This window comes from Marmota flaviventris, chromosome 16 (genome assembly GCF_047511675.1).
Source record: "Marmota flaviventris isolate mMarFla1 chromosome 16, mMarFla1.hap1, whole genome shotgun sequence".
Lineage (NCBI taxonomy): Eukaryota > Metazoa > Chordata > Mammalia > Rodentia > Sciuridae > Marmota > Marmota flaviventris.
In genome coordinates, this window is record NC_092513.1 from 34956661 (window position 1) to 34980552 (window position 23892).

The window sequence follows — 23892 nt, forward strand, 5'->3', positions numbered from 1 at the left end:
CAGCCCAGACCATAGAGTTGGTGGCAGAGTTCTGCATTCAGAGCTTGGACTCTGAGGAGTACAGAGCACTCACACACCAGCATGGGTGAGCCCATATGCAACCCCAGCCATTTCCAAATGGAGGGTTGGGGTCCACCGTGGAATACTTGGGTGGACAGGAGAAATCTCATGGCTCTTCCAGAATCAGGCACGTCCATTAGGTTGAATAAAAGAGGTGTCTCCCAGGAGGAGTTTGCACCTGGTGTAACATAAAATGGGTGTATTTTTTTTCCGTTTCCATACAGGGAAAGCAAAGGGAGGGGTTGCTCCACCTGGCACCATCTCTGGGGTTCATCCCCAAGCAATGGAATAACAAAACGGTCCTGTCATGCTGTGTGTATGGAGTCACAGTGGAGACATCTGCCTGAAACAGTCCCCAAAGACCCGCAATTTCCATGTCCTTTTGCAGACATGTGACAGAGGAACCATGTCCTTTGCTACAGACCTGACCAGGAACTAGCCTCCTGCCTTAATGATAAGGCCATTTGCTGTTAGCCCTTGCTTGCCCTTTCGCGGAGAGACACCCCCAAGGACATCTCGGGACTCTTTCCCTTGAATAAAGGGCACCATTCTCATCTGAGGAGCCCAGGCCTTCTGCAGCTCAAAGCCACTGCAACCCAGCCTTGGCAAAATTCCCCAAATTCCAAAAGATAGGTTCTGAATTTGGCTTTTCTTCTTCCTTCTCTGAGAAGCAGCATTTGTCAGGTTTGGATAGAGACAGTTTAGAGACTCAGATGACAGTAATGAACAAGATGGTGATAACCGAAAAGGACATGCAGCGAACGAAGAAGTGAGGAAGCAGAAGAAAAGACGGGGCTACAGCTGAGTGGCCAGAGGGTGTCAGAAAAGCTGGGCTGAGGGTGGGTGACTGACAGCATCGCAGTGCTACTTCTGAGGGGCATCTCAGGGGGCAGTCCCACCAGGTCCTAGGTGTCCTCAGTTTCATGGGTGTGAATCTTGTGAAGCCAGCCAACCTGCTCACCCTGGCCCAGAGGGGGGCCACCTCTTCCCCCTTGAGGCACAAAGCTCACTCAGGGATGTGTCATCTCCTTTCTCTCCAGGCTAATGGGATTCCCTGAGAGCTAGGGCCTGAGAACTCACACGACCTATGGTTTTATGAGTCAGGGGTGATGGTGATGGCCAGGGGTCAGGAGGAACAACTGCAGACTGTGACAGGACTGGAACACTGAGGTCAAGGCCAGGGGCTGCTTCCCAGCTCTGCCACTCACTCACTGCACCAGGAGTCCTCTCTGCATCTGTGAAGTGCAAACAGCAGTCTCTGCCTCGCCTACCTATTTCACACAGGTGTTACGATGTTCACATTAGGTGTCCTGCCAGGCCTGTAGCTCCGGACACCTCACCTGGGGCTGAGAAGATGGCTGCTGCTCTGTCGGTTCCCTTTGGGGAGGGGGTGGGGTAGGCAGGAAAGTGCACAGAGAGAATCAGGCTCCAGAGAAGAGTGAGGTCCCAGTTGTCCTGGTTCCGACTCACCCTGATGCCTGTCCCAGGGATTCCTGAAGACCACCAGCCTCATCCCACCCCACATTGGCCTGTGGGTACTCAGCTTTCCCTGGGAAAGCCTGTTTGCCACCCCACCCCTCCCACCACCTCTCCTGGGAATATCCTCCCACCTCCCCCCATTGCTGCAAACAGCTGTGATTCAGTCATTTCCAAGGAAACCAAAAAAAAAAAAAAAAAAAAAAATCCCAACGTCAGGGGAAATTTCAACCACAAAGCAAGTGGTTCCAGAGGAGCATCTACAGCACCCAAGACGCAGCTTTGGGCTCCCAGCATTGTCAGCACCATCCTGAAGGAAGAGATGTAAACAGGACATATGTGCAGGAGACGGGGGAGAAGGAGATGGATGCTTCCCACAAGTGGAAATTAAAGTTATAACATTTGTTGTTCGGCCACAGGGCCCTTGCCACCAGAGGAACCAAAAAGGAGAGAAAAAGTTAGCAAGGGCCCTCTTCCCAGGGAATGGATCCTGCTCTTCTCTCTGCAGAGGCAGTCTAGATTCAGGTAGAGCCCTGCTCAGCCAGCCCTGAGCTGTGTGGCAGCAGGTCTCACCTGGGCAGCTCTCTCTGCTGGTTACAGCCTCACCCCCTCAGGAGTCCTTAGGGCTGGTTTGGACTCCACACTCAGGACCTGGTCACTAACTGTTTTCTCACAGCTCATGCTATAGTCGTATTCTCTTCAATAATACACTTGTATAAATTATCTATCACCCTCATCTGCACATATAGGGGCACACACCATGCTGGGCTCTGGGGTATACTGACTGCACCTGTGTCCCTCGGTGTCACTGAATACTAACATGACAAAGTCAGTTGGATCTATGGTCTCACCATGTGGATTTTTGAGTTGTGAAGGCCCTAGGAGCTGGTTAGAAAGTCAGTCCTCAGAGCCCAGGGACCAGTGTCCTTTAGAATAGAAATGATAGCCCTCAGAATTTTTCCAGATAGTGGCCTTGGTCTTGTTTTAACATTCTGATTGACTCAGGAAAACACCAAAAAAAAAAATTATGAACCAAATAGGGTATGTACGCACTCATGTCTTCTAATATAGTGTCTGATTCTGCCTCATCCAAATCAAAAGAGATGTTACTTCAATTCTAGAATCATCAGTTGAATAATCCTTCATAGTCAGGAAGGCTTTCCAGCATGGAGTTTCTACACGTGGAGAAGACCTGGGTGCAGGGAAGTGGGCCACCCCTTAGAGACCACACGGCAGCCGGGTCCTCAGGGCTAGCCAAGCCTTCAGGTAGCTCCAACATAAGGAAATAAATACAGAGGGCCACTTTTCACCAGCCGGTGGTGTAGACAACCTGAGCCTCCAGGACCGATCACCTCAGATTCCCCAGCCTGCGGAAGGGGCTCTGTAAACACCCAGCTCCCTGACTCTGTGAGGCATGTCACCTCTTCTCCACCGCTGAGCACACAATAGGCCGGAACGGGCAGTGCCTGCATTCAGATCTAGTCTTCTACCTTCTCTTCCCTCTCTCCCCCTCCCTTTCTTCCCCTCTGGCCCTTGGGATGTATTTTGCATCCTTTAAATGATCTTGTTTATTCTATGTGTCGGAATATAGTTATCTGAATATTAATTATGGCTTGAGTGAAGTTCATCGGTTGAATGCAGGAATTGAGAATTCCTCCTTCACTTTCAGCCACCTGCTTTGATTTCTCTGTTTATCTGCTTGACTGAGCTGAAATCAGTTTCTGTAAGTGAAAGTCGGCTGCTTGGAGCAGATGTTAATGCTCAGAAATAGTGTACGGTCTGCTATTAGCATAAGTAGCATGATGCTAATAAATAGAGGTGCGCAGGGCTGGTGGCTGTGGCAGTGACGGGGACTGAGGGACAGCGACCTACCAGGAGAGTGAGCCTCAGCCCAGCCCGGAGGAAGAGGGAGAGCCCCAGCCTGGGTGCTGGGCACCTTCTGTCCGAGACAGCCCTGCCGTCCCCCATCCCCAGCACCCAGTATGCAGCCGGCTGGGGGCTGATGATTAATGACAGCCAGGACTGTAACCAAATTGTAGTGCCATTAGCACCAAGTCACGACTGACAACTAGATACATCATCTCTGAGGTTTCTATCCAGCTAACTAATTTAACTATGTGAATACGGGAAACGCTGCACTGATGCCATAAGGCAAATATTGCCAAGACCCGGGAGCGCGTCAGTAACTAATGAGAGATGGGGAATCCATTAGGGCCCAGCGGTTCAGGGTCAGCAGATCTGTCTTTATGGTGTTTGGACTGTGAGGCTTTGGAAGAACTCCACGGTACACCCCAAGGAGCCAGGACCCAACAAGCAGTTAAGCCAAGCCTCCAACTCTGGGACCACCCGCTCTCCTTGCCCTTGATGTGGAGATGATAAGGTTTCTTTCTAAGTCAGTGAAGGACAGATCTGATCATGGCTGTGCCTCTTTCCCCATCCCCCAAGTCCCTTCCCTGTCTCTGCAGCTCCCCTCTCTCTCCAGGAGAGGGACTTGCAGGCGCTTTGTGAGACACAGGTGGGCCTCGCTTCTCACAGGAGCTGCTCCTGAAATAGTGAAAGCAAATTGTTATTATCTTCTTTTTTGTCATCTTTTTTTTTATATAATGAATCTTATTTGAAATGTGCTGTGTTTGCTCATCAGAAGAGCCTTATAAGGAATCCTTTTTGAACTGAAAAAATCCTTCTGCCTTGTGAATAGTTGCCCTTTAATTCATCTGGTTTATGAGCTTGGGGGTCCCACATGGCCATGTTTCTTAAGGCCAGTCCCTGCATTAGCTGGTGATTTATTCTCTAACTCAGAAAGTCCCCCACTCAGGTGCACCTGCCCACACACACTACTGTATGGGCCAGTGTCTAGGTGGCTAGTGGGCAGGGACACTGACTTCATGATAGAAACCCCAGATTCGCAAGCTTCTCACCTGCCTTGCTGGATGCAGAATATCACAGAATGGCTCTTCAGTAAATCTTGTCCGCTGTGTGGGGTTCCCAACCCACATCCAGGGAATTGAGGACAAGCTCATAAAATGACTCCTGAAAGCAGACATTTAGGAAAAGTCAAAGTGCTCCAGCAATGGGAAAGAGACCTTTGTGCACGAGCGAATGTGTAGTTCCGCCATGCACCCATAGCACCTACCTGACGCCAGAGTGCGAGGGCATGGACCAGTTGAGCCAGCTTGCCGGAAAGCTCCATCTGGAAGTGGCCGCCCACACCAGTAAGCTCGGAAGACAGTAATGGCAACAACCCAGATAATTCTGTAAAATTTAGCTTCCATGAGAGAAATCCAGATAATGGAGATGGGAAGAAAGACTTTGGCGCCTGAACAATAGTGCAGCAACACCTTGTTTCCTGACTTATTTTTTTTTTCCCAGAAAATAAAAAGGCAAATTCTGACCCATGTACTCTGATCCATTTATCTCAGACACCTAAGAGCATATATTCCCTTTTCCCTTCAAAGAGGCTATTAGCGTTTCCCTTAAAAGTCTGCTCTGTAATCCAAAAGCTGTTTCAGATGTAAATGGGTACCGTCTCCCCAAAAGATAACGTGTATCCCTCAGTCTCAGTGCATTATTTAACAAACCCTGGACAGGGGTTACAGAGGTGACTGAGAGGCAGTCCCTGCCCTCAAAATACCTACAAAGAAATAAAGTACAAAGCCGCATTTCCCCACACGGCCACAGGAACACACATTCAAAGTGCTGGGGATGCTCAGAAGAAGAAAGGCTGTCTCCTGAGGGGATGACTTGGGGAGCTGCTGCACGGGGTGTCCTTCTATCTCGGCCTTGATGAATGGATATGATTGTGAAATGCAAAGATCAGCAGAATTGCCCTCTGGAAGGAGAAAACGGTTTGAGTAATGGTAGAGAGGTGCTGAGGAAGGGTGCCCACAGCCGTGGTCCCCCGCAGTGCACACAGCAGAAGGCAAGCCAGCCCATGTTGTTAAGGGCCTGGACAGCAGGTCAAGGAAGGTGGGCTATAGGCCATGGGCAGGGGTCTCATGCTCAGGCTTTTGCTTGAAATTTCCCAGGGTGGACTTAACCTGTAAAAAAGTTAGGGGAGAGGCTCAGCCTCTCACCACTCCATAGTGACCAGTGTCGGGCCCTCAAGGACCTCCTCTGTGTCCAGATCTCAGGATGCAGGGGCCTGCCTCTTCCCACTCGTGGCTGCTTCTAACATCCTTAGAGCCACAATGGAGCAGCTGCTGTACCTTTGATAGAAGGAACACAACAGAAGCCTCCACTCCCAAACTTCTCACCTCTAAGGCATTCTTCTTTCCCTCCTCTCCTACCCTACCCCAAGCCCTCCACTCCTTTAAAGGTTTTGCTTTAAAACAAACTGCTCTTATTAAATAAATAATTGATTCCCTTTCCCATTTTTTATTAATCAAAGGCTAATCAGAGCTGCAGATTGGCATGCGGCAACCAGTGTCAGCCACACGGAGTGGATATAATTCTTGCTAAAAGCAGCCAGGCGCTATTTTTGTTTTCCCCCGTGCAGCCTCATCAAGGGGACATGTGTGATTTCCAGGAGGCTTTGTGACATACTGAGAGATGACTGGGGACTGGGGACTCCAGGTTGGTGAGATCAGCCAGAGTCTACACTCTCCGGACACCTCAGCCCTGGAAGGAGACAGTTTGATGTCCAGACTCCTAAATTGAAGAGAGACTAGCTGGGGGTGGACCTGGGACACAAGAGACTCTGGGTAAATGAGCTCAGGCAGCACAGGACTTAGAGAGCCATCCCAGGCAAAGATTCAGACTAGCATCTGACCTAAGGCTGGGGGTCCTTGGGGCCCTCCCAGAAGCCTATGTCCTCACTCCACCCTGCTGAGGTCCTGCCTCAGCAGAGAGACACTATCTCAGCCCCAAGCCTGCCCTCACCTATGACACCCCCAGCTTGAAGATGGCGCTGGTGACATCAGGGTGTTATGCCTGGGCCAGTTTCTTTCAGTCCTTTTTTTCATTTTTTCTTTCAATCCTGCTGATTTTTTCCTTCTTTTTTCTTCCCCCTTCCCTCTCCCTCTGTACTTATTGATCCAAATGTAGAAAAAAGTCTATTAATCCTAAACCCAGAGAAGATTAGAAATAGGGCCGAAAGGGCTTGTCAGGACAGAGCCCCACGAGCATTATCTCTTGGGAAGGTGACTACTTCAGGGACAGAAGGAGGAAAAGATCAAAGGAAAGGAGTAGAGCGTGGACTGAAGAGAGGCCATCCCAAAAGTAAGTGGATCCCTGGTGTCTGCCTGATGTAGCTCTCCAATCTCAGCTTCTTGGCAACCTCCCATTTTTGCAAATGGAGGCTTGCAAATGGGAAGCCAGGCTTGGGCAGGTGGGGAACTATAAGGATGCTCTGAACTCACCCCTTCTTAGGGCATTTTGAAAGTAGGCAGGGGTTTGCACGTTTTCATCTCCTCTTGGGTCACAGAGATGCCCGTTCTTGTCTAGAATCTCCCACAATTCAAGGAGGGCACCTGCTGATGACCAACTCCATGCAATATGGGAAGCATATTTGTGGCTGCTGGTGTGGCACTCAGCAGGGGACTGAGAAGCTGAGTGATCCACCCACCAGAGATTTTAACCTCTCTCTGCCTATTTCCTCCCTCTATAAAATGGGTGCAATCATGATAGGGTTGTGGTTAGAATCATGTGAGATTATATGTAGGAAGAGCCTGAGAATGTGTTAATCTTATTAGGAATAAACAGTTAGTATTATACTTTCACTGGAAGTATGGGAGTCTGGCTGGGGCTGGTAGAGGGTCTAGTCAACTCTCCTCTCAGGATGGGTTGGGGAGTAAGGTCTTTGGGGACAATACAGCAGTTAAGCAGTGTGTCAATGCTGATGTAGCCCAAAGCATGTGGTTCTGTGTGGTGGGTGTTCTCCAGGCTGTGAGTAGACATAGCACAAACTCAGGACCGCCCACGGCAGCCTCTTGAGATTGAGAATTCGTGTCTCATCCCCTCCAGATCCCGCTCTGCAATGACAAGATCAGAATCTCTGGTTGTGTCTTCTTTTATCTGCTCTCATGCAGTGGGCTTGGTGTGCTGCTTCCGGCCAGATCTGAGCTCCTGGGGTCAGAAATAATGTCTTCAGGATCCTGGGCCATCAAGGACAGAGCACTGAACTAAAGGGCTCCCCTATGTCCTGCTTACCAGGCATGCCTCTAGGAATCAGAGGAAGAGGTCATGGCCACCCATCCAAGAACTTCCGAGGACTAGTCCCCATGCACTATCTCATCTATTCTCCCTAGGACTAAAGGCGAGGAAGCTGGAACTATTCTATCCCCATTTCACAGAAGAGGACACTAAGTCACAGAGCATTTGAGAGACCTGCCCAGGGAAATATCCAAATCAAGAGCCTGATTCTAAACCCTAAACTACACCACCTCCATCTGGGTTGTCCCACACAAGTGCCCCAGTGCCTGAGGAAAGCAGTAATTTGGAGGTTAAAAAATAAAGGGATAAGCTAAGAGCAGATGACTTGGTTGTTATTATCTGCCTGAAATTATGACCATTAGAGTCCAAGTTACTGGTTTACAGAGGAGTAACAGCAAAAGAGAAAGCCTGGTACGGTGGAGGAAAATGCTGCTGAACGAGGAGACTGCAGTGTTGAGGTTTTGAAATTATTATTATTATAAAAATAACACATGCACACGGTAAAAAGTGCAAAGGGGTACACAATGAAGTGTGATTTTCACTCCCACTTGAGACCCCCCATCCCACTCTCCAGAAGGCACAGCTTCCTGTGCATTCTTCCAGAAATATGTCAAGTATAGACAGGCACACGCAAACACACCCACATATACTTTCTGTTGTGGAAATTGGAATATGTTCTCTGTGCTGCTGTGCACCTTGATTTTCAGCTTTACAATGTCTTTCGGATCTTTCCAAGTCAGCATACAAATGAACTACCTCATTTCATTTGGTTCTGCATAGTACTCCATTGTCCAGGTTGTCACCACTTATGCAGCTGGGCCCCCACTCCACTGATAGACATGTCACTTATTCCTAGTCTTGTGCCTTTTTTTATTCCAAACCACACACATACACACACACACACAAAAAAAATCCTTGTGCACATCCATTGCATACATGTCCAATTGCACCTGCAGAATAAATTCTTATAAGTGAAGAATTCATTTTCATTAGATTTAAGCATTCTACGTTTTGAGTGATATTTGTCTCCAAAGAGTTTATACCAATTTAAATTCCCATTAAATCTCCTTTAGGGAATTCCTGTTTTCCCAAATTCCTTATTAGCATTGTATATTATCAGAAAATATTATTTGCTAAGACTTGGGTTTCCGATCCTCCCTTACACTAGCTATCTATGTGGCCTCAAATAAGCCAGTTTGTTCCCTGGCCTCAATTTCCTCACCTGCCAACTGAGGTTTAGACTAACTAATCTTTAAGAACTCTTGTAGTTCCACCTGTCTGTCACTTGAGTATCTACTAAGTGTCTGCTGGGACCCTTGAGTTTTCCTAGCCTAAAGGAACTAAAAGTCTAGTTGGGAATCTAGGACATACCAAAGATTTAAGGAGCAGCTTGGGACAGTCTGGAATCAAGTACAAAATTGGGCAGTTTAGACTTTATAGAAAGTCAGAGAAGAGTGATCAAAAGTCCAGGGCCTAGGGGCCACCTTGGAGGACATACCTGCATGGAAAGAGTAGGAAAATGCACAGAGGTGGCTACCTGGAAATAACAACAGAAAATGTGTTGCCCACCCTCAGCCCAGAATCTGGAAAAACCAATCCAAATTCTGTCTCCTCCACTACCCCACAGCCTGCTTGTTTCTCACCACGGACTGAAACCGAGTGAAACATCAGGTTTGTCTCAGAGCATGGTTTGATGTTCCGGTTCAGTGAGGATCAGTTCCCATTCCAGCAGCTTCCCTAAGTACTGCATTCTTTGTGGAAACATTACTTCAGTTTACTGTTCTGGGGGGAAAAACTACTACACATAAACCTTGATTAACCCAACTTCTCAGAAAATGGTGGATTCTAATTAGTTTCGTTTTCTGGGTAATGGAGGGTAAAAAGAGATTTGGAGGTTCAGCTCATCCGAAGAATGATTTTATAAGGCTTGAGCTCCCCACCGACTTGGGTCAGTCTGGGCTGGTGATCCTTCTCTGGTGTTGGATTCAAACTAGAAACCAGAGCAACTCAGGTGGGGCTGACAGTGGCCAAGCTGACATAGGGGACTGCATTGGTATCTTTGGCTGTTGGTCAGACTGGGTCAACTCTCCAAAGTGTGGGGCTATTTTCTTCTTGATAATTGTGTCCATTTGTGAGTGGATTTGGTCCATCTTCCTGCGAGAGGGGTGAGGCAGTAAGGAAACCACTGCAATGGGTTGGGGATTCTGCTACACTGATGTTATACTCTTCAGTTTATATAAATTCGTATTATTATTAGCCAGTTTGTTGCTGTTGGAGAGGGTCCTGGCCCAACATCTCACTTAACAACAAGGATACTGAGTCCCAGATACTTGGAGAGGCTTGTCCCAAAATTCCCAGAGAATCCCTGTGGTGAAAGCATCCTACAAATCCAGGCTCTTTGATATTAGATTATGTGACTTGTCCATACCCCACAGCCCCATGAAGGGCAAAGCTAGGGTTCAAACTAGAGCCAGTGGACATCTGAACTTCTGCAAAAAGGTTCCCAAAGCCCTTGGAACCTCTTTCTCCTTGGGCTTTGGAATCTCTTTGTCAGGTAGGGGCCTCCCTGAGTCTGCATTTGAGAGTACCTAATGCCAGCCTGAGGCTTGTAGTTGGTATGAAAGATCCTGCTCTGCAAACAGGTCGCCTTCTATGCTCCATGAAAATACCATTCTTAGAGAATAGTCCTGCTTTCATGCAGGCTACACCCCCAGGCAGCCACCTCTTATGAGTCCCGCTAGAGGAAACTCAAAACCCAGAACATTTCCAGCCCCTGCAGATCATAGGTAACCTCACAGCCAGACTAATGCAAATTAACTCTCCTTTAAGGGTGACTTGTGAGTTGAAACAAAATGTACCCTCTATGGCCTTGAAGGTTCCTGTATTCTGAGACTAGGAGATAGTCCTAACCTTGGCCCTGTTACCATCTGGCCATGTGATGTGTCTTTGCTGCTTGGTCCTCCAGAGGTAAAAAGAAGATACAATAATTTCCACCCCACCTACCTCCCAGAGCTGCAGGGGTAATTGAGGTCAGTGGTGCTGAAACTTCAGTGTGCCTCAAAATCCCCTTGAGTTCTTGTTAAATGCAGATGGCTGAGACCCACCCTGGAGTTCTGAGTGGCTAAGCAGGGCCCATGACTTTGCATTTCTAATAGGTTCCCAATGATGCCCACCACCCCATCCTGGCTAATGATGGGACCACATGTCATGAACCAATGCTCTAGGAGACTGTGAACAAGGGATTTTTTAGATGCTATTTTTATTATTATTTTTATTTTTTTGTAAAATGCAAGGCCTTTACTTAAAATGAAATAGTATCATTTCTTCCCTAGAATTCCATGTCTGATGAATTTGAATATTCACAAATCCCATTTGCTTGTCCAAGGACCTATGGAAGTTTTAGGAATGTCATAGATCAGTTCAGTCAGTCACCAAAGGAGCCTACTAATATGATCATCCTTCCTTCGTTTTTCCCTACCCATTCCCAAGAATGGTCAGCACAGAAATCAGAAGGGTCTCCCTAAGAAGAAGAGAAACATTAAAATTCCCACCCCTCTGCTCCTCTGCACAAAGGTAGTCACAGACACAAAATCTATGCCCATGCAATCAGGCAGGTCCTCCCACTCCCCTTGGCTCATCCCAGAAACCCACCCACAAGGGCTCTGTTTACCATGAGCATAACTGGTCCTCAGTCTGGATATGGGGTCCCACTTCTACCAGAGTTATTGTCTGGAGTTAGTTAGAAGAAAACGATCTAAAAATGGAAAAGATCCAGAAGACATTAACCCCAGATAAGGGCCTGTTATGGGTGCCTATTGGTGGAGACAGATGTTAAAGCGCAGCACATCTGAAGGGAGGGGCGCGCCCTCGTCCTAACAGGCGGGTCGTGCTGTCCCATCGGTCCTCAGAGCTCAGGAAGGGAATCAGGAGCCACCCTGTGGCCAGTTCTGGAGGAAGGGAGAAGCAGGAACCAAATAACAGAAGAGTGGTCAGACGAGCCAGAGGCACCTAGGAGAGGGAGAGGTGGTTAACAAAGAGAAAAAGGAGGAGGGCTGGAGGAGAGAGGGAAAAGGGAGGGCTGGAGGGCGAGAAGCTGGGGAGAGGAAGGGGGCGCAGACAAAGAGCAGAGCGGGAAGCCGCCGCGGGATGCGCTGCGCCCAGAGCCCCAGCGCCCCCGCCCAACCGGGGGCAGCGAGGCTCCGGGCTCCCGCCCCGGCCTCCGGGGTCTCCCTAGCACGAGGGCCAGGTCACGGCCACAACAGCCGCGAGTCACGGCCGGAGCACGCGGGGAGCCGAGCGTGGGACCCAGCGCGGCACCCGGGTTGGCGAAGGCGGTGGCTCTGGGTGACGCCCAGCGGGGGAGCCCAGTCTTTTTCCCATTCTCTCCCCGCCTCCCCGTCCTTAATGGCTCGGTAATTGATTGGCCCCGCGTCCTATTTTCACCGCGGGCGGCCGGCGCCAGAGGTCGACTAATACCAATATTTCCCGCGGCTGCTCCGCGGTGCAGATGCTCCTGCTCGGGGCTGCCCCGCCGGCCCAGAATTTACCTTTGGTTTAACAAGAAGTGGGAGCTGAGTCAGGGATTAGGGCGCGTCAAGTCAAGTCAAGTCAACACAAATAAAAAAATAAATAAAATAAAGGAGGGGCGATGGGGACGGGGAGAAGAGAGATTCCTCAGCGCAGGAGCATCGCGACAGCCTGGGGTTAATTGTGGGCAAGAGCAGGGGAAATGAGGAGGAGGCAAAGGGGCGGGGAAGGAAGGCAAGAGATGATTGAGGAGGGGGGAAGAGAAAGGGGTTTTAAAGACCCTGGAATTCTTATTCCTGAGGTTGGCATTTGAAGCTCTCTGCAATCGGCCATTTTCCTTCTCACCCACCTTGTCACCCACACATACACACACACACACACACACACACACACACACCGCAACACTATTACCACTGGCACCCTGCAGCCTGGGCCACCTTACCATCTCTCCCCCAAGTTATTATCTAGTCCAGTTTTAAATGGCCTTTCCCTCCAACCGGATATGACTCATTGAAGTCAGGGAAAGAAACTAACATTGAGGGAGGTATGGCCTGATGCTGGGAACAGTGCCAGGTGATAATCAAATATTATCTCATTTAACCTCCTTAATAGCCCCAGAAGACAGACCCCACCAGTGCAGGGCAAGGTGTCTTTCTCCAGGTTGTGTTGACAGCACCCAGGCAGCCAGGGAAACTGGTTCCTCAGCAGAACAATCTGAGAAACAGAGGCTGCACAAACGAATGGCAGTAACATACCTAGGGCAGATATTTGGAATGCTCAGTTAACTGGCATAAATTGTCAGAAGCCACATGCCCTTTCCCCTCCACCACTCCTTCCATCTTCCCCTCTGTTGACTGACTAATTATAGATAATCTGTGGTTATTTTTTAAAGACAGTGTAGAGACTCAAGTTTCACGCTGAGACAAAGGACCAAACGGGGCTGGTAACTTGAGAATGTGTAAGATCAAGGGCTGAGAAGCCAAAAAAGCTGTGTCATCGGGGCTCCTTTCTGTAGTCCTCTGATCTGGACCCCTCCCTGGGCCCACTCTGCTCACAGTCTGAGCTGTAGCGCTCAGCTGATGAGCATCCCATGGTGGGCTTGAATTTCCCAGCACCAAGCCTGCACAGGCACCTGTGGCCTGCTTGCCCATCACTGGTCCTCCCCTGGCAAGCCTGAGTATCTAAACTTCTTATTGATCAGGACTGCTAATGCAAGACTCGGATCCCACAGCTGGGGACAGCCCAGGACTGGGAACATATGGCAATCATCCAGTGGTAAGGAGTGGTGCTTCTCCCTATAGCACCCTGAACACCCTTGCTAAGGAGATTGGGAATTGTGAATAGATTTCTTGATGTCCCAAAAGAACATTTGGGATCTCTCTAAGCCCTATTCCTGGTCCCAAAAAAGACTTGGAGGAGCATGAGACTGGATTCATGTAAGCCCTCACCTTGAGAGAAATGCCCAATGACAACCTCTTAAGACTTCTCCCAAAATGTGTGGTTCCCCCATCTTTTCCTCATTCAATATAGACTCCTGAACACTGCAAACCAAGCCCATCTGAACACTTCCCAGCCACATGGTGAGTCCTGAGGGAAACAGAAAGAGGAGGTGGAACAGTGTCTACTCCCAACCTCTCAGTCTAGTTGTGGATAGCAAACCTGTCCTCTGCTAACCAATTACAGAACAAGGAGAGAAGGTGTGACGGCCTCCTCTTGTGGTTCTTCACTCTGGAAATTCTGCAGCATTCAGAGACAGGAGCATTCATGTGTCTGGTCGGATATGGGGTGGTTTCATGGAGGCAGGTAGTTAGGGCGGGGAGAATACAATGCCAGAAATGTGAGCCAGAGCAAACTGACGGGGACACTTGGGAGACTGGATGTTGTCCCACAGGATGGGCTCAACGTGGACAGGAAAAAGCCAGTGATCAAAGATGCAGACCCAGGCTCTCTAGTGGTTCTGCTACCCTGTTAGCAGGTATGAGGGGGTACCACCTCAATGGCGTGGAGCTCATCTCAGACCAACAACCCTGCACCTATTGACAACTCCTCTACTCCCTCTCTCAGCTCTTCTCTCCACCTCCCTGTTAATGTGAGGAGGAGGAGACATTTCACAGATCAGTTTGCCCCCATCCAACACACATGGACACACACACACACACACACACACACACACACACACCCCTTATCAGTCAGACCTGGCAGGATCTCATGGAAAGGTGACTAAAATTTCCCCTTAAGCTCAATTCCTAGTCCCAATCTCAGTTCATCTTCTCTCTGAGCTCCAAATGGGTCCTAGGCTGAGGCTGAGGCTGGGGCCAGAGGGAGATGCATGGTCCTTGGCATCTGTAGCTCACAGGTCAGAAGATAGAAGACTCCACAGTGGTCACTGTGCCAGCTGTAGATTTTGTTGGATGGTGGGGTGGGGGTGGGGAATATGGGGACAAGAAGAAGTATGGCATGTTGCATGGGTCAGGAGGCAGTGGGACTTATTTAGAAAATAATTGAAGAGGTGCCCTTTCCTGAGGCATTGCTGTGTGTCCTGGGCACCTGGTTCCCATTATCTCACTCAGTCCTGGACTGACTACTAGGAAGGAAGCACCATTTCTCTTCTTTTCTTACAGATGCATAACATGCTATGGGAGGTTATGAGCAGGAGCTCCTAACTCTTTAAACTCGCTGGGTGCTGAGTGATGATAACGTGTCATAACCGGGTGGGATGCAGGAGACAACAAAAGTTCCTCTGAGACTTAAGAGAAATGAAGAGGGAAGCTGGATTCCCTATCCCTACCCCAGAGGGTGCATGCAATGCTGTCCCCTGCTCTCTATAGCTGTCACTCCTCAAGCCCTGCTGCCTGCTTGGCAGGATGAAGGACAGGCTTTCACAGGCAGACGGGAGAGGCCAGGGTCACCGCCAGCAAAGGTTCACCCAGCACTGCTCCTACCGCCCAGACGGCTGCTCTGATCCTCCGCTGAAAATGTCACACGGGAGACAGGCACGCTGTGATCTTCAGAGAGCCGCAGTGCATCTGTGATGACATGTGGGCATCAAGATTTGCATATTTATTATAGATAAGCTGTCAAAATGTATGTTGTCAATTTCACCTTATACTCCAGATTTAATGGTGCGCGTAAAGGACAGAAAATCTTTAATATTAATATTAATATGATTTTAGATTATAAGACCGCATTGTAGATATCAATCAGCCAACCCTTAAGGACATGTCACTCAAGTTGATATAGTTTATAGAAAATTAATGTAATCTATCCTGTATGATCTATTACAGGGGGCACGAGGAGAGAAAAGAGTGTGGGTGCATGGGCGGGGGTTGGGGGCGCATTATGACTTGCAACAGCTCTCCATACGTGCTAATTTGTGTTCGTGCCTGAAACATCAGAGAAGGGAATCTGCACGTTTTAGACTCAGCACGAACCTTGGAGATCAGCCACACCAACTCTTTCTCTTTGCTGCACAGGAAAGGAGGTCCAGAGAATGGAGTGACAGGGCCACAGTCATTCAACTGGTTAGTGGCAAGGAGGAGGCTCCATGCCTCCCAGATACACTCTTTCTCTCTCCCCACAGAGGCTTTCTGCTCATCTGTTTCACAGGATCCAAGGACTCCTCCCCATGCCGAGAGGTCGGGAGGACCTTGGCAGTGCAGAGGGTCTCCGTGGGCAGCTCTGGCACTCACTCTCTTCTCACTGAAATCATGGATGGGACATCTTTATGGACATGGCAGGATTATGAGGACAGAGTGACGGCCAAGAAATGCATGACATCATGAGACCATTCCCTCTGGGTGGGAAGGGATTATCTCCAGAAAGTCTTAGGACCTACACTAAAGTCTCTGCCAGACACTAGCAGACCCAGGGTTTTCTTGAAATGGGCTGTTTAGTTTCAAGGAATCATCCAGGATGGATAGGGCTGAACAGAGGGCACTGATGGCTTGCAGGCTCCTAGCTCTGTTGCAAGGTCCTGTTATCCCTCTACCCAATCACCTGCCCACACCCAGCTTGTTTCAATTATGCAGAAGGGAAAAGACAACTTTCTTTACCAGTCACTTATGAATCTGTGACCCACTACCAGCCGGGTCAACCAATAACCCAGGGGCCTCCTAGATCAGAGAGCCCAGCTCCAAAACCTGCTCTTAATGGCTCAGCTATGACAAAGTCTGACCAAGATAACCCCTCTCTGGGTCTTCCTTGCTACACCCATAAAATAGGGATGAAAAGCCACTCCCTACTTAACCCTCAGCTCACTTTGAATGTGCTCTGTAAAGTGTTGGAAGCACATAGCCCCCATGTGGTCCCTGCAGTTCTGGGCCATGTCCAAGAGCCTGGGATGTGAACAGGGGAGCTGGGGCCAGGGAAAACTGGTGCCTATCCCTCTGGAGTCTAGCTCAGCCAATTTAGGTCCCCAGAACATAGGGTGAGAGAATAGAGGCCTGGCAATATGAGGAATGGTCTCTCTAATCTACACGCCTCACTCCTTCCTTGGGGACCTCAAGTATGCAGAAAACTGGAATCTTTCTCAAGGGCTAACAGGGATGTCCTGCTGCCTGAGTGACCACAGAGACCTTCTCCCTCCATTTCTCCTAGGTCTTAACAAGAAACACCTTGTCTGCCAACAGTCTGCCAGCTCAGGAACCTGCCTTGCTCTCTCAGGCCCCTCTTCCTGCTCAGGTCCCCAGGCTGACTCTCCCTCTAGAGGACAGGAGTCAGGAAAGCTGTGGGTGGGTCGTTCTGGCCCTCAGAGTTTGTACACATCCACACTGCTATCTGCTGCAAGAAAAGTCTGGGTGAGCTACGAAGGTCACAGGCAAAGCAAGTCCAGGGCCACTGAGGCGGTGCTGCTAACTGGTGGCTCCTCAGTGACTCCTGACTGGTCCGGCCAGGCAGACTTGACCTCAGCTGCCCACAGATCTCAGCATCTTATTTACATACTGCTGCAGACTGAGGAACACCTGAAGCATTTTTCATCCTGTTCAAACTACAAAAGCCTTCTCGGGTACCTCTGTGTTACTGCTTCCCTACAATGGCAAAATGCTGATAGGAGGAATTTTTTTTTTTTTCTCTTTTTAATCTTCCACCAAAGCCTCCAAGAAAGATGACCCACAGCAGAGGGAGGAGGGTACAAACAAAGCCAGACAAAATGAAGAGGGCACACCATCCTTGAGCATGCTTCTCTCTCCCAGGAGGATTTCAGTGTGGGAGAGCAGGGCTATCACCCACCCTGTGGCCCAGCACCCCCACACTTCTTGGGGAGACAGCTGATCCCCAGTCACCATCCTGGGTCATGGCTCTTTTAAGGTTTAAAGCTGATAACACAGACACTATGTCCAGGAAAAGAGTAAAAGAAGCAGGTGGGGCTGAAGGGACATTGCCAGCTGTTGACATGCCCCAGGGGACTGCCCTTCATCTACAGGCTTTCAGAACCTGCAGGTGGAAGTGACAGGGACACAGGCTTGGGTTCAATCCAAATATAAGGATTCTTACCTGATGCTTTTGGTGCCCTAGAGAAAGGGGGATCCAAGACCAGTTTTCAGGGATCCAATGGTCCTCTGAATCTTTGGGCGAAATTGCTTGTGTTTGCATGTGTGCTTGTACCTACAATGGGGAGTGCATTTTTCCAGTGTTCATCAAATTTTCAAAGGTCAAAGAACCCCTCAAAAGCATTAACGAACCACTGGGCTACCCCGCAGTGCTGAGCTGTAGAGTCCAGGGCCTCCAGTGGCCTGGGCTACAAGGTGGAAGAAGTGTACAAACAGGACTCCTCACTTGGGAAATCAAAACCGAGCTACAACAAGAATGTCGAGGGCTGAGCAGTGGCAGGAGGTGGGGCGCTTTCTGGCCCCTGCTTCATGCCCTGAGAGGGAAGCTAGGAGTGCACAGGCTCCCTGTGGTTCTGAGTCTCCCGGGTTCTTGGAATCTCTGATCCTTCGTTCTCTGGCGCTCACCCAGAGATTGTTTCCTCCCCTGACCCTGTCTATCGCCAGTTCGCTAATATCTGTTGTTATGCATTCTCAAGTCCCCTTTCCTTCATTTCCTCCATTAATACTTCTTGTTCAGGGGAGGATAAACAGGGTCATCACTGCACTATAAAGTGCGCCACGGGCTGCGTGTCGCTTATTGCCCAGGGGTCTGCTAATTGGAATTTATAAAGTTCAATAAAAACTATAATCCAATAAGGGCTGGAGCTCTTCTTCATTTATCTTAGGGGTAATATTGTGCCTGCCTGCCTGACCACCCTCTTGCCTGCCATCCAGCACTCTGAAACCAGGGAAGAGTCACCCAAAGGGCCTTTTCTAGGAGGCACAGGGTTCCTGAGAGTAGCTAGCAGTGAATCAAGGGCTGGGCAGCCAGGTGAGGGGCAAGGAGGGCCTGGTGCTGGCTTGCAGGATCTCCCATTCCCCAGTGACCAGCCATGGTGACTGTGCTTTAAGGAGAAAGTGTGTAGGGGCCAGACCAATTGCATCTTTTGCACCATTACAGACTTACCACCAGTAACAGTCCCTATCCCAGCTCCTGCAATGGCCTCACACACACCCGTCCACACGTACCCTTTAGGAAAACTCAGGTGATCTGCCATAACCCAATGTAAGCTTGATGGACCCCTAGAAAGGAAGGTGGCTTGCTTAGTCCAGAAGGTTTCACAGAGTAAAGTGTCACCTGGATACACTTTGGCCCAGGCCAGAGCTGTCTCAGTCACCCATGGTGATGCTTGATACCCACCATGAGCCCTTTCCACAGTGAGGGAGATAAGAAAATGGAAAGAGGGATACCCACAGCCATGCTGAAGGGCCCTGCACTAGAGACAGTTACAGAACTGTGTTAGACAAGGGGGTGCCAACTGCCTTGTTTTGCCCAAAACTGAGGTAGTTCCCAGACATGTGACTTGTGGTGCTAAAACCTGATGAGCATGGTGGAAGGACCCACCTGTACAAAATGTTGGTGACAGGGAAGGTGGATGGAATTCAATCCCCCCAGGCAGCTCCTGGAGATCTCCGCCCTGCTGCTGCCTGGCAGCCTCGCTGGGACCAACATCACTTCCTACCAAATACCTACCTGCAAAAAAACATGTCATTTCCCATTACCTTCAAGAAGCCCTCACTTGAAAACTAACATAAATGCCCTCTGGCAGGAAGGTACCCCAGTCCCAAACGCAAACCGCTGGCCCTTTGCTCAGAGCTGCCAGGCCTCTGGGCACTCTCTGAGTGGGGAGGGGAGCTGGACACTCTGCTAGCCCAACACCAGCCTTTCTATAAGGGCAAGGAGAGGGGCTGACGGACCCCACCGTATTCGTGGCTCACCAGGGCTAAGAGGAAGCAAAGGCCTACAGAGGCAGCTGTCCTCATCAGCCCCTGTGTTTGGATAGGGGTGGGCATGTGGTGTACCCATGTGTGAGAATTGTGTGATACCAAGAGTGGAAGGCACAGTCCCGGAAGCCTCTTAGGACTTCCCAGTTTGGCAGAGAGATGGAATATGGGCCATGCTTCTACTGCAGCTTCTCGGGGAGGGGAGTTGGTCAAGAGGTGAAATGGGAACAAACTACTTCCAGAGATGGGCCCTAACAGTGAGAGCCTCACAGCTGAGGGCTGACCCCGGCTGCCTCACAGCAGTGGTGGGGTGAACCATCCTGTCTGAACCCAGGGCCTCATGGCCAGTCAATGTCATGGAAAAAGTTAAGACTGGGGATCCAGAGCTGCCTGGATTCTGAATCGGCTTCCTGCCACACACATGGCATTTAGCCTTGGGTGAGTCATCCATCCAAGGCAAGTCCCTGCTTGAGGAATAATGCCGTAACTTATATAAAGTGCTGACCACGCTGCCTGGTCCACAGGTAGTTAATTCTAGCCACTATTAAGCATCATTTATATTTTTGTGTGAAACAACCAAATGGAGAAAAGGGTCAGACTGTGGCCACGGGGGAGGGTTCTGTCTTCCCCAGCCAAGGGTCAGCTAGCACTTGGGGATGGAAGTTAGTAAAGATTGGAGCAGCAGGATACCTCACTTGGACTTGGGGGTCAGGAAGGAATTCCAATAGGAAATGATGAGAAGGGTTGTCCTGGGGCGGGGAGAGGAGAAGAAAGAACACGTGCACAAGCCTGCATGTAGCCAGAAAGGAGGCCTGAGGGGAGGCCAGGCCTACCATGAGGCAGGGATGGGTTGTTGGGGTCCATGCGTAGGATGATGGAAAGTCAGTTAACAAACATTTTTGCCAGGAAAGGCAGTTTGCAGTCTGGAAGAGGAAAGGTCTAAAACCCCCATCCCTCCCAATCCATCTCTAACCACTCCATTCAATTCCCTCCTCCCCTCACCATTCATTCATTCACTCACTCTCTCCACCAAAGCCAAAGCACATCAAGTGCCTCCATGTACCCAGCCCAAGATGCTGCTTTCTCATGTCCTGCCTGGGCATCTCCCTTTGCTCTCTACCCAGTTCAGTCTCTTAGGATCTGACTGACATTCCCAGCCTCCTGCAAAGCTCCATCTTGCCTTTCCATCCGTTGTTTCATTTATTTATTTGTTTGTTTCTTTCTTTGTTTGTTTATTTATATAGACATACCAGGGATTGAACCCAGGGGTGCTTAACCACTGAGCTACAAACCCAGCCCTTTTTTAATATTTTATTTAGAGACAAGATCTTGCTAACTTGCTTAGGGCCTTGGTAAGTTGCTGAGGCTGGCTTTGAACTCATGATCCTCCTGCCTCAGCCCCTGGAAGTATAGGCCTTCACCACCACACCTAGCACTTTGCTTTTCTTGATGGAGAAACCAAAGGACCAGGAGCCCAGGCCCATAGCCCCGTGTCCCCCACAATCCAGTTGGAGGGTAATACCAGGCCTTTCAACATCCTCACCTATTGCCAAGCCACACCATCTTTCCTCATATAGGTCTGACCCATCTCCCCAGAAGACTGTGAATGCCAGGAGTCTGGAGTTCTGCTAGCTAGAAGAAGGTGAAATGTGTGCTGGCTCTGGTTTCTAGTGGAGGGTGGACCAAGAAGTCCCATTTCCTACTGTTTGTGTTCAAGAAGCTAAGTTTGCACAAGCACAGGGCAAGGGAGAAAGACTTTGATGGGATGGGATCCCCAGGAAGCTTTTACCAGAGGATGCTCAGCAAGGAGAGGCTTGGGGAGGTATAAGGGGCAACCGTGAAAGGAAAACTTGTTGCACAAAAGAATGATGAGAAGCAAAAAATCAAAAACAACAACAACAACCGAAAATAAATAAATAAAAAAGGAATAAGGAAAGACATTGGTGGGAAAGCAGGATGCAGTACAATCCAAACCTGCAAATCCCCCTCCTCCAGTCTCGGGAAGCCTTTCCTTCTACTATAAAAACCACAGCCGAACAGCAAGCCTGCCTGATGACAAAGGGAGATAATTGGCTCTCATGCAGATTTAAGCCCAAAGTTATCAAATAATAATAGCACGCAGAAAAAGACACAGGCAAATGGGCCTGGAGAGCCCGCGTCTTCCAAAGGATGAGGATTTGTTAAAAGTATCTAAATTACGCTCCCGCGATGGAACAGAGAAATGGAGCATTTTTTCAAAAAAAGGATTTTCTTTTAATGCTTGGATACATTTTTAAAAGTTCCTTTATGATTAGGGCTGTAATTTATATAATTTATTTTTAAAATATCCTTTTTTAATTTCCACCCGGTCCAGTTAAAGTTGAACTGAGAAGCCCACAGTAAATGATTTTTTTAATAAAACTGTTTAAAGGAGCCCCGACCTGAAACGGAATAGATATGTGGATTTTCACGGGGGGTGGGGGGGACCATATATTGAAAAAATAAATTTCCTAACCCATTTTTATACCCCAGATTTTATTACCTCCAGAAGCATTTTAAAATTCTAATTCCCTTTGCTTTCCTTAAGCTGTTTGTTTACCTCGGGGGCGGGGGGGGCTCCTTGGGCTTGGGACCAGAAGTTCAATGGGTCAGTTTTATCATGAGTGGCCAAGGTGGTTTTCACTTCCCTTTGATTCCTTATATGATCTGTCTATTTCTTAGTCTGCTTCACTGCTCCCCCGAGGACTGTGAGCTCCCTGAAGTCAGATACCATAGTAAGGGAAGAAATTTCCTCTCCCCTCTCATTAGCATTCAGCATGGTGCTATGCATACAGTCGGTGCTTAATAAATGTTTGCCGGTGATGTGCTATACTGTGGAGTAGTCCTAACCCACCAACCAAGCAGATGCCCTGGGCCAGGATACGTTGCTACCTTCACAAAAAGCTTTGTCTGCTGTTAAAATACCCAGGTCCTAAGAGACAGAGAGGAGAGAAAGAGACAGCTGTTAGTCAAGGATTCCTCAGGTGAGGGTATGAAGGAGACAAGGAGATGCTTACCTGGAACACCAGGGCAGATAGCAGAAGAGTTCTCATTGGAGAAAATGCACAAAGAGTTACCAGAGGATGCTTCAAACTGGAGACATCTATCACCATCTTTCTAGGGACTTGCCCCAAGCATCTCTTATGTTTGCAAAGCCATAACCCCGGGGGATCCCTTCCATGTCTGTTGGGAGATATGCACACATATTGCCCAAATGAAGAACAAGGCACAAACTTAGGATTTGTGAGCCAGTCCAAGGACAATGCAGGAGAGGTAATTAAGACTGCAAATGCCATAGCAAGACAAGGGATGGGGAGGTTCATGAGCACTTCAAGGAGGCTCAATAAGGAGGAAGCATTTGAACTTGGCCGGAAAGTGCAGGCTGGACACTCATCAGAATCAGTGTCAGCACAGGCATCATTGTGGGAATGAGCAGAGTATATTTCAGGAACACTAGGAAAATGGGCTTATCTGAAGCCCAGCAAATAAAACTGGAAAAAAAAAGTTGGTCTTGATTAAGGAGGGCCTGGAGTGAGTGTAAGAATGGAGGATATCAAATCCTTCAAGTAACAATGGTCTCTGCCCCACCCAGTGGTTCTCCAAACCTTTGTCTTTGGGAAATAGATTTCAAACTGGAAGAAACCCACATTGCTGTATATCCATGGACACACATTTGCTGAACACCTTCTGATCACAGAGAAGCCCATAGAATGAGGTTCACTCCTATTCTGAGGTCACTTGGGGGTGACCTATAGGCCACCCTAACTCCAGGATGACAGGCATACTGAAGAAGAGGGCCTAGCAGATGGCAGGTGACATTCTAGACAGCTCAGCCAGAAAAAGCTTCCAGGAGGAAGAGAGACCACAGCTTGTCCTTGGGAGATGAAGAGATTGATCTTAAGATGAGGAAGGAAGAGCCATTGCTCTACTCCCGGCTTCCACTGCTGGACTCCAAGGTTATTAGTGGGCATCAGGAAAGGTGGAAGCTTCTTTGCTTCTCCTGGGCATCTGGGAAAGGCCCTTTTCCCATTTTCACCGGGCTTCCCGTACCAGTGAGATCCCACCACCCTTTTCTGGCCTTAAGCACCCCTCCTCCTTGGAATGCCCATCCCCTCAGTTCTCCACTCCCACAAGTACACACCAAGGACCAGAGGTTGGCACCTCCTGCTGAGCAGCCAGGGAGAAGGGCCACTCCATGAGGAGACAAAGGCAGAGAAGAAGGGGAGGAAAGTCAAAGGAAGAAAAAGAGCAGGAAGAGGAGGTGGATAGGGAGAAGAAGACCAGGAGAAAGAAAAAGGAAGGGAGGAAGAGGAAGAAGAAGAGAATCAAAAGGAGGAAAAGAAAGAGA

At 49.1% G+C, this 23892-nt stretch overlaps 1 protein-coding gene across 14 annotated transcripts in view; it reads left to right on the top strand.

Moving 5' to 3' along the window:
- Window positions 1-23892, top strand: part of Celf4 (CUGBP Elav-like family member 4) — a 290930-nt gene that overhangs the window by 27280 nt on the left and 239758 nt on the right. Inside the window, exon 2 of one of the 14 annotated variants that reach the window (XM_071602796.1) lies at window positions 16810-17321. The exons of the other annotated variants lie outside the window; for them this stretch is intronic. Within the exon in view, the coding sequence (XP_071458897.1) occupies window positions 16810-17321 (512 nt within the window). Of the gene's footprint in view, window positions 1-16809; window positions 17322-23892 lie in introns of those variants that run through there. 14 annotated transcript variants of the gene reach the window in all.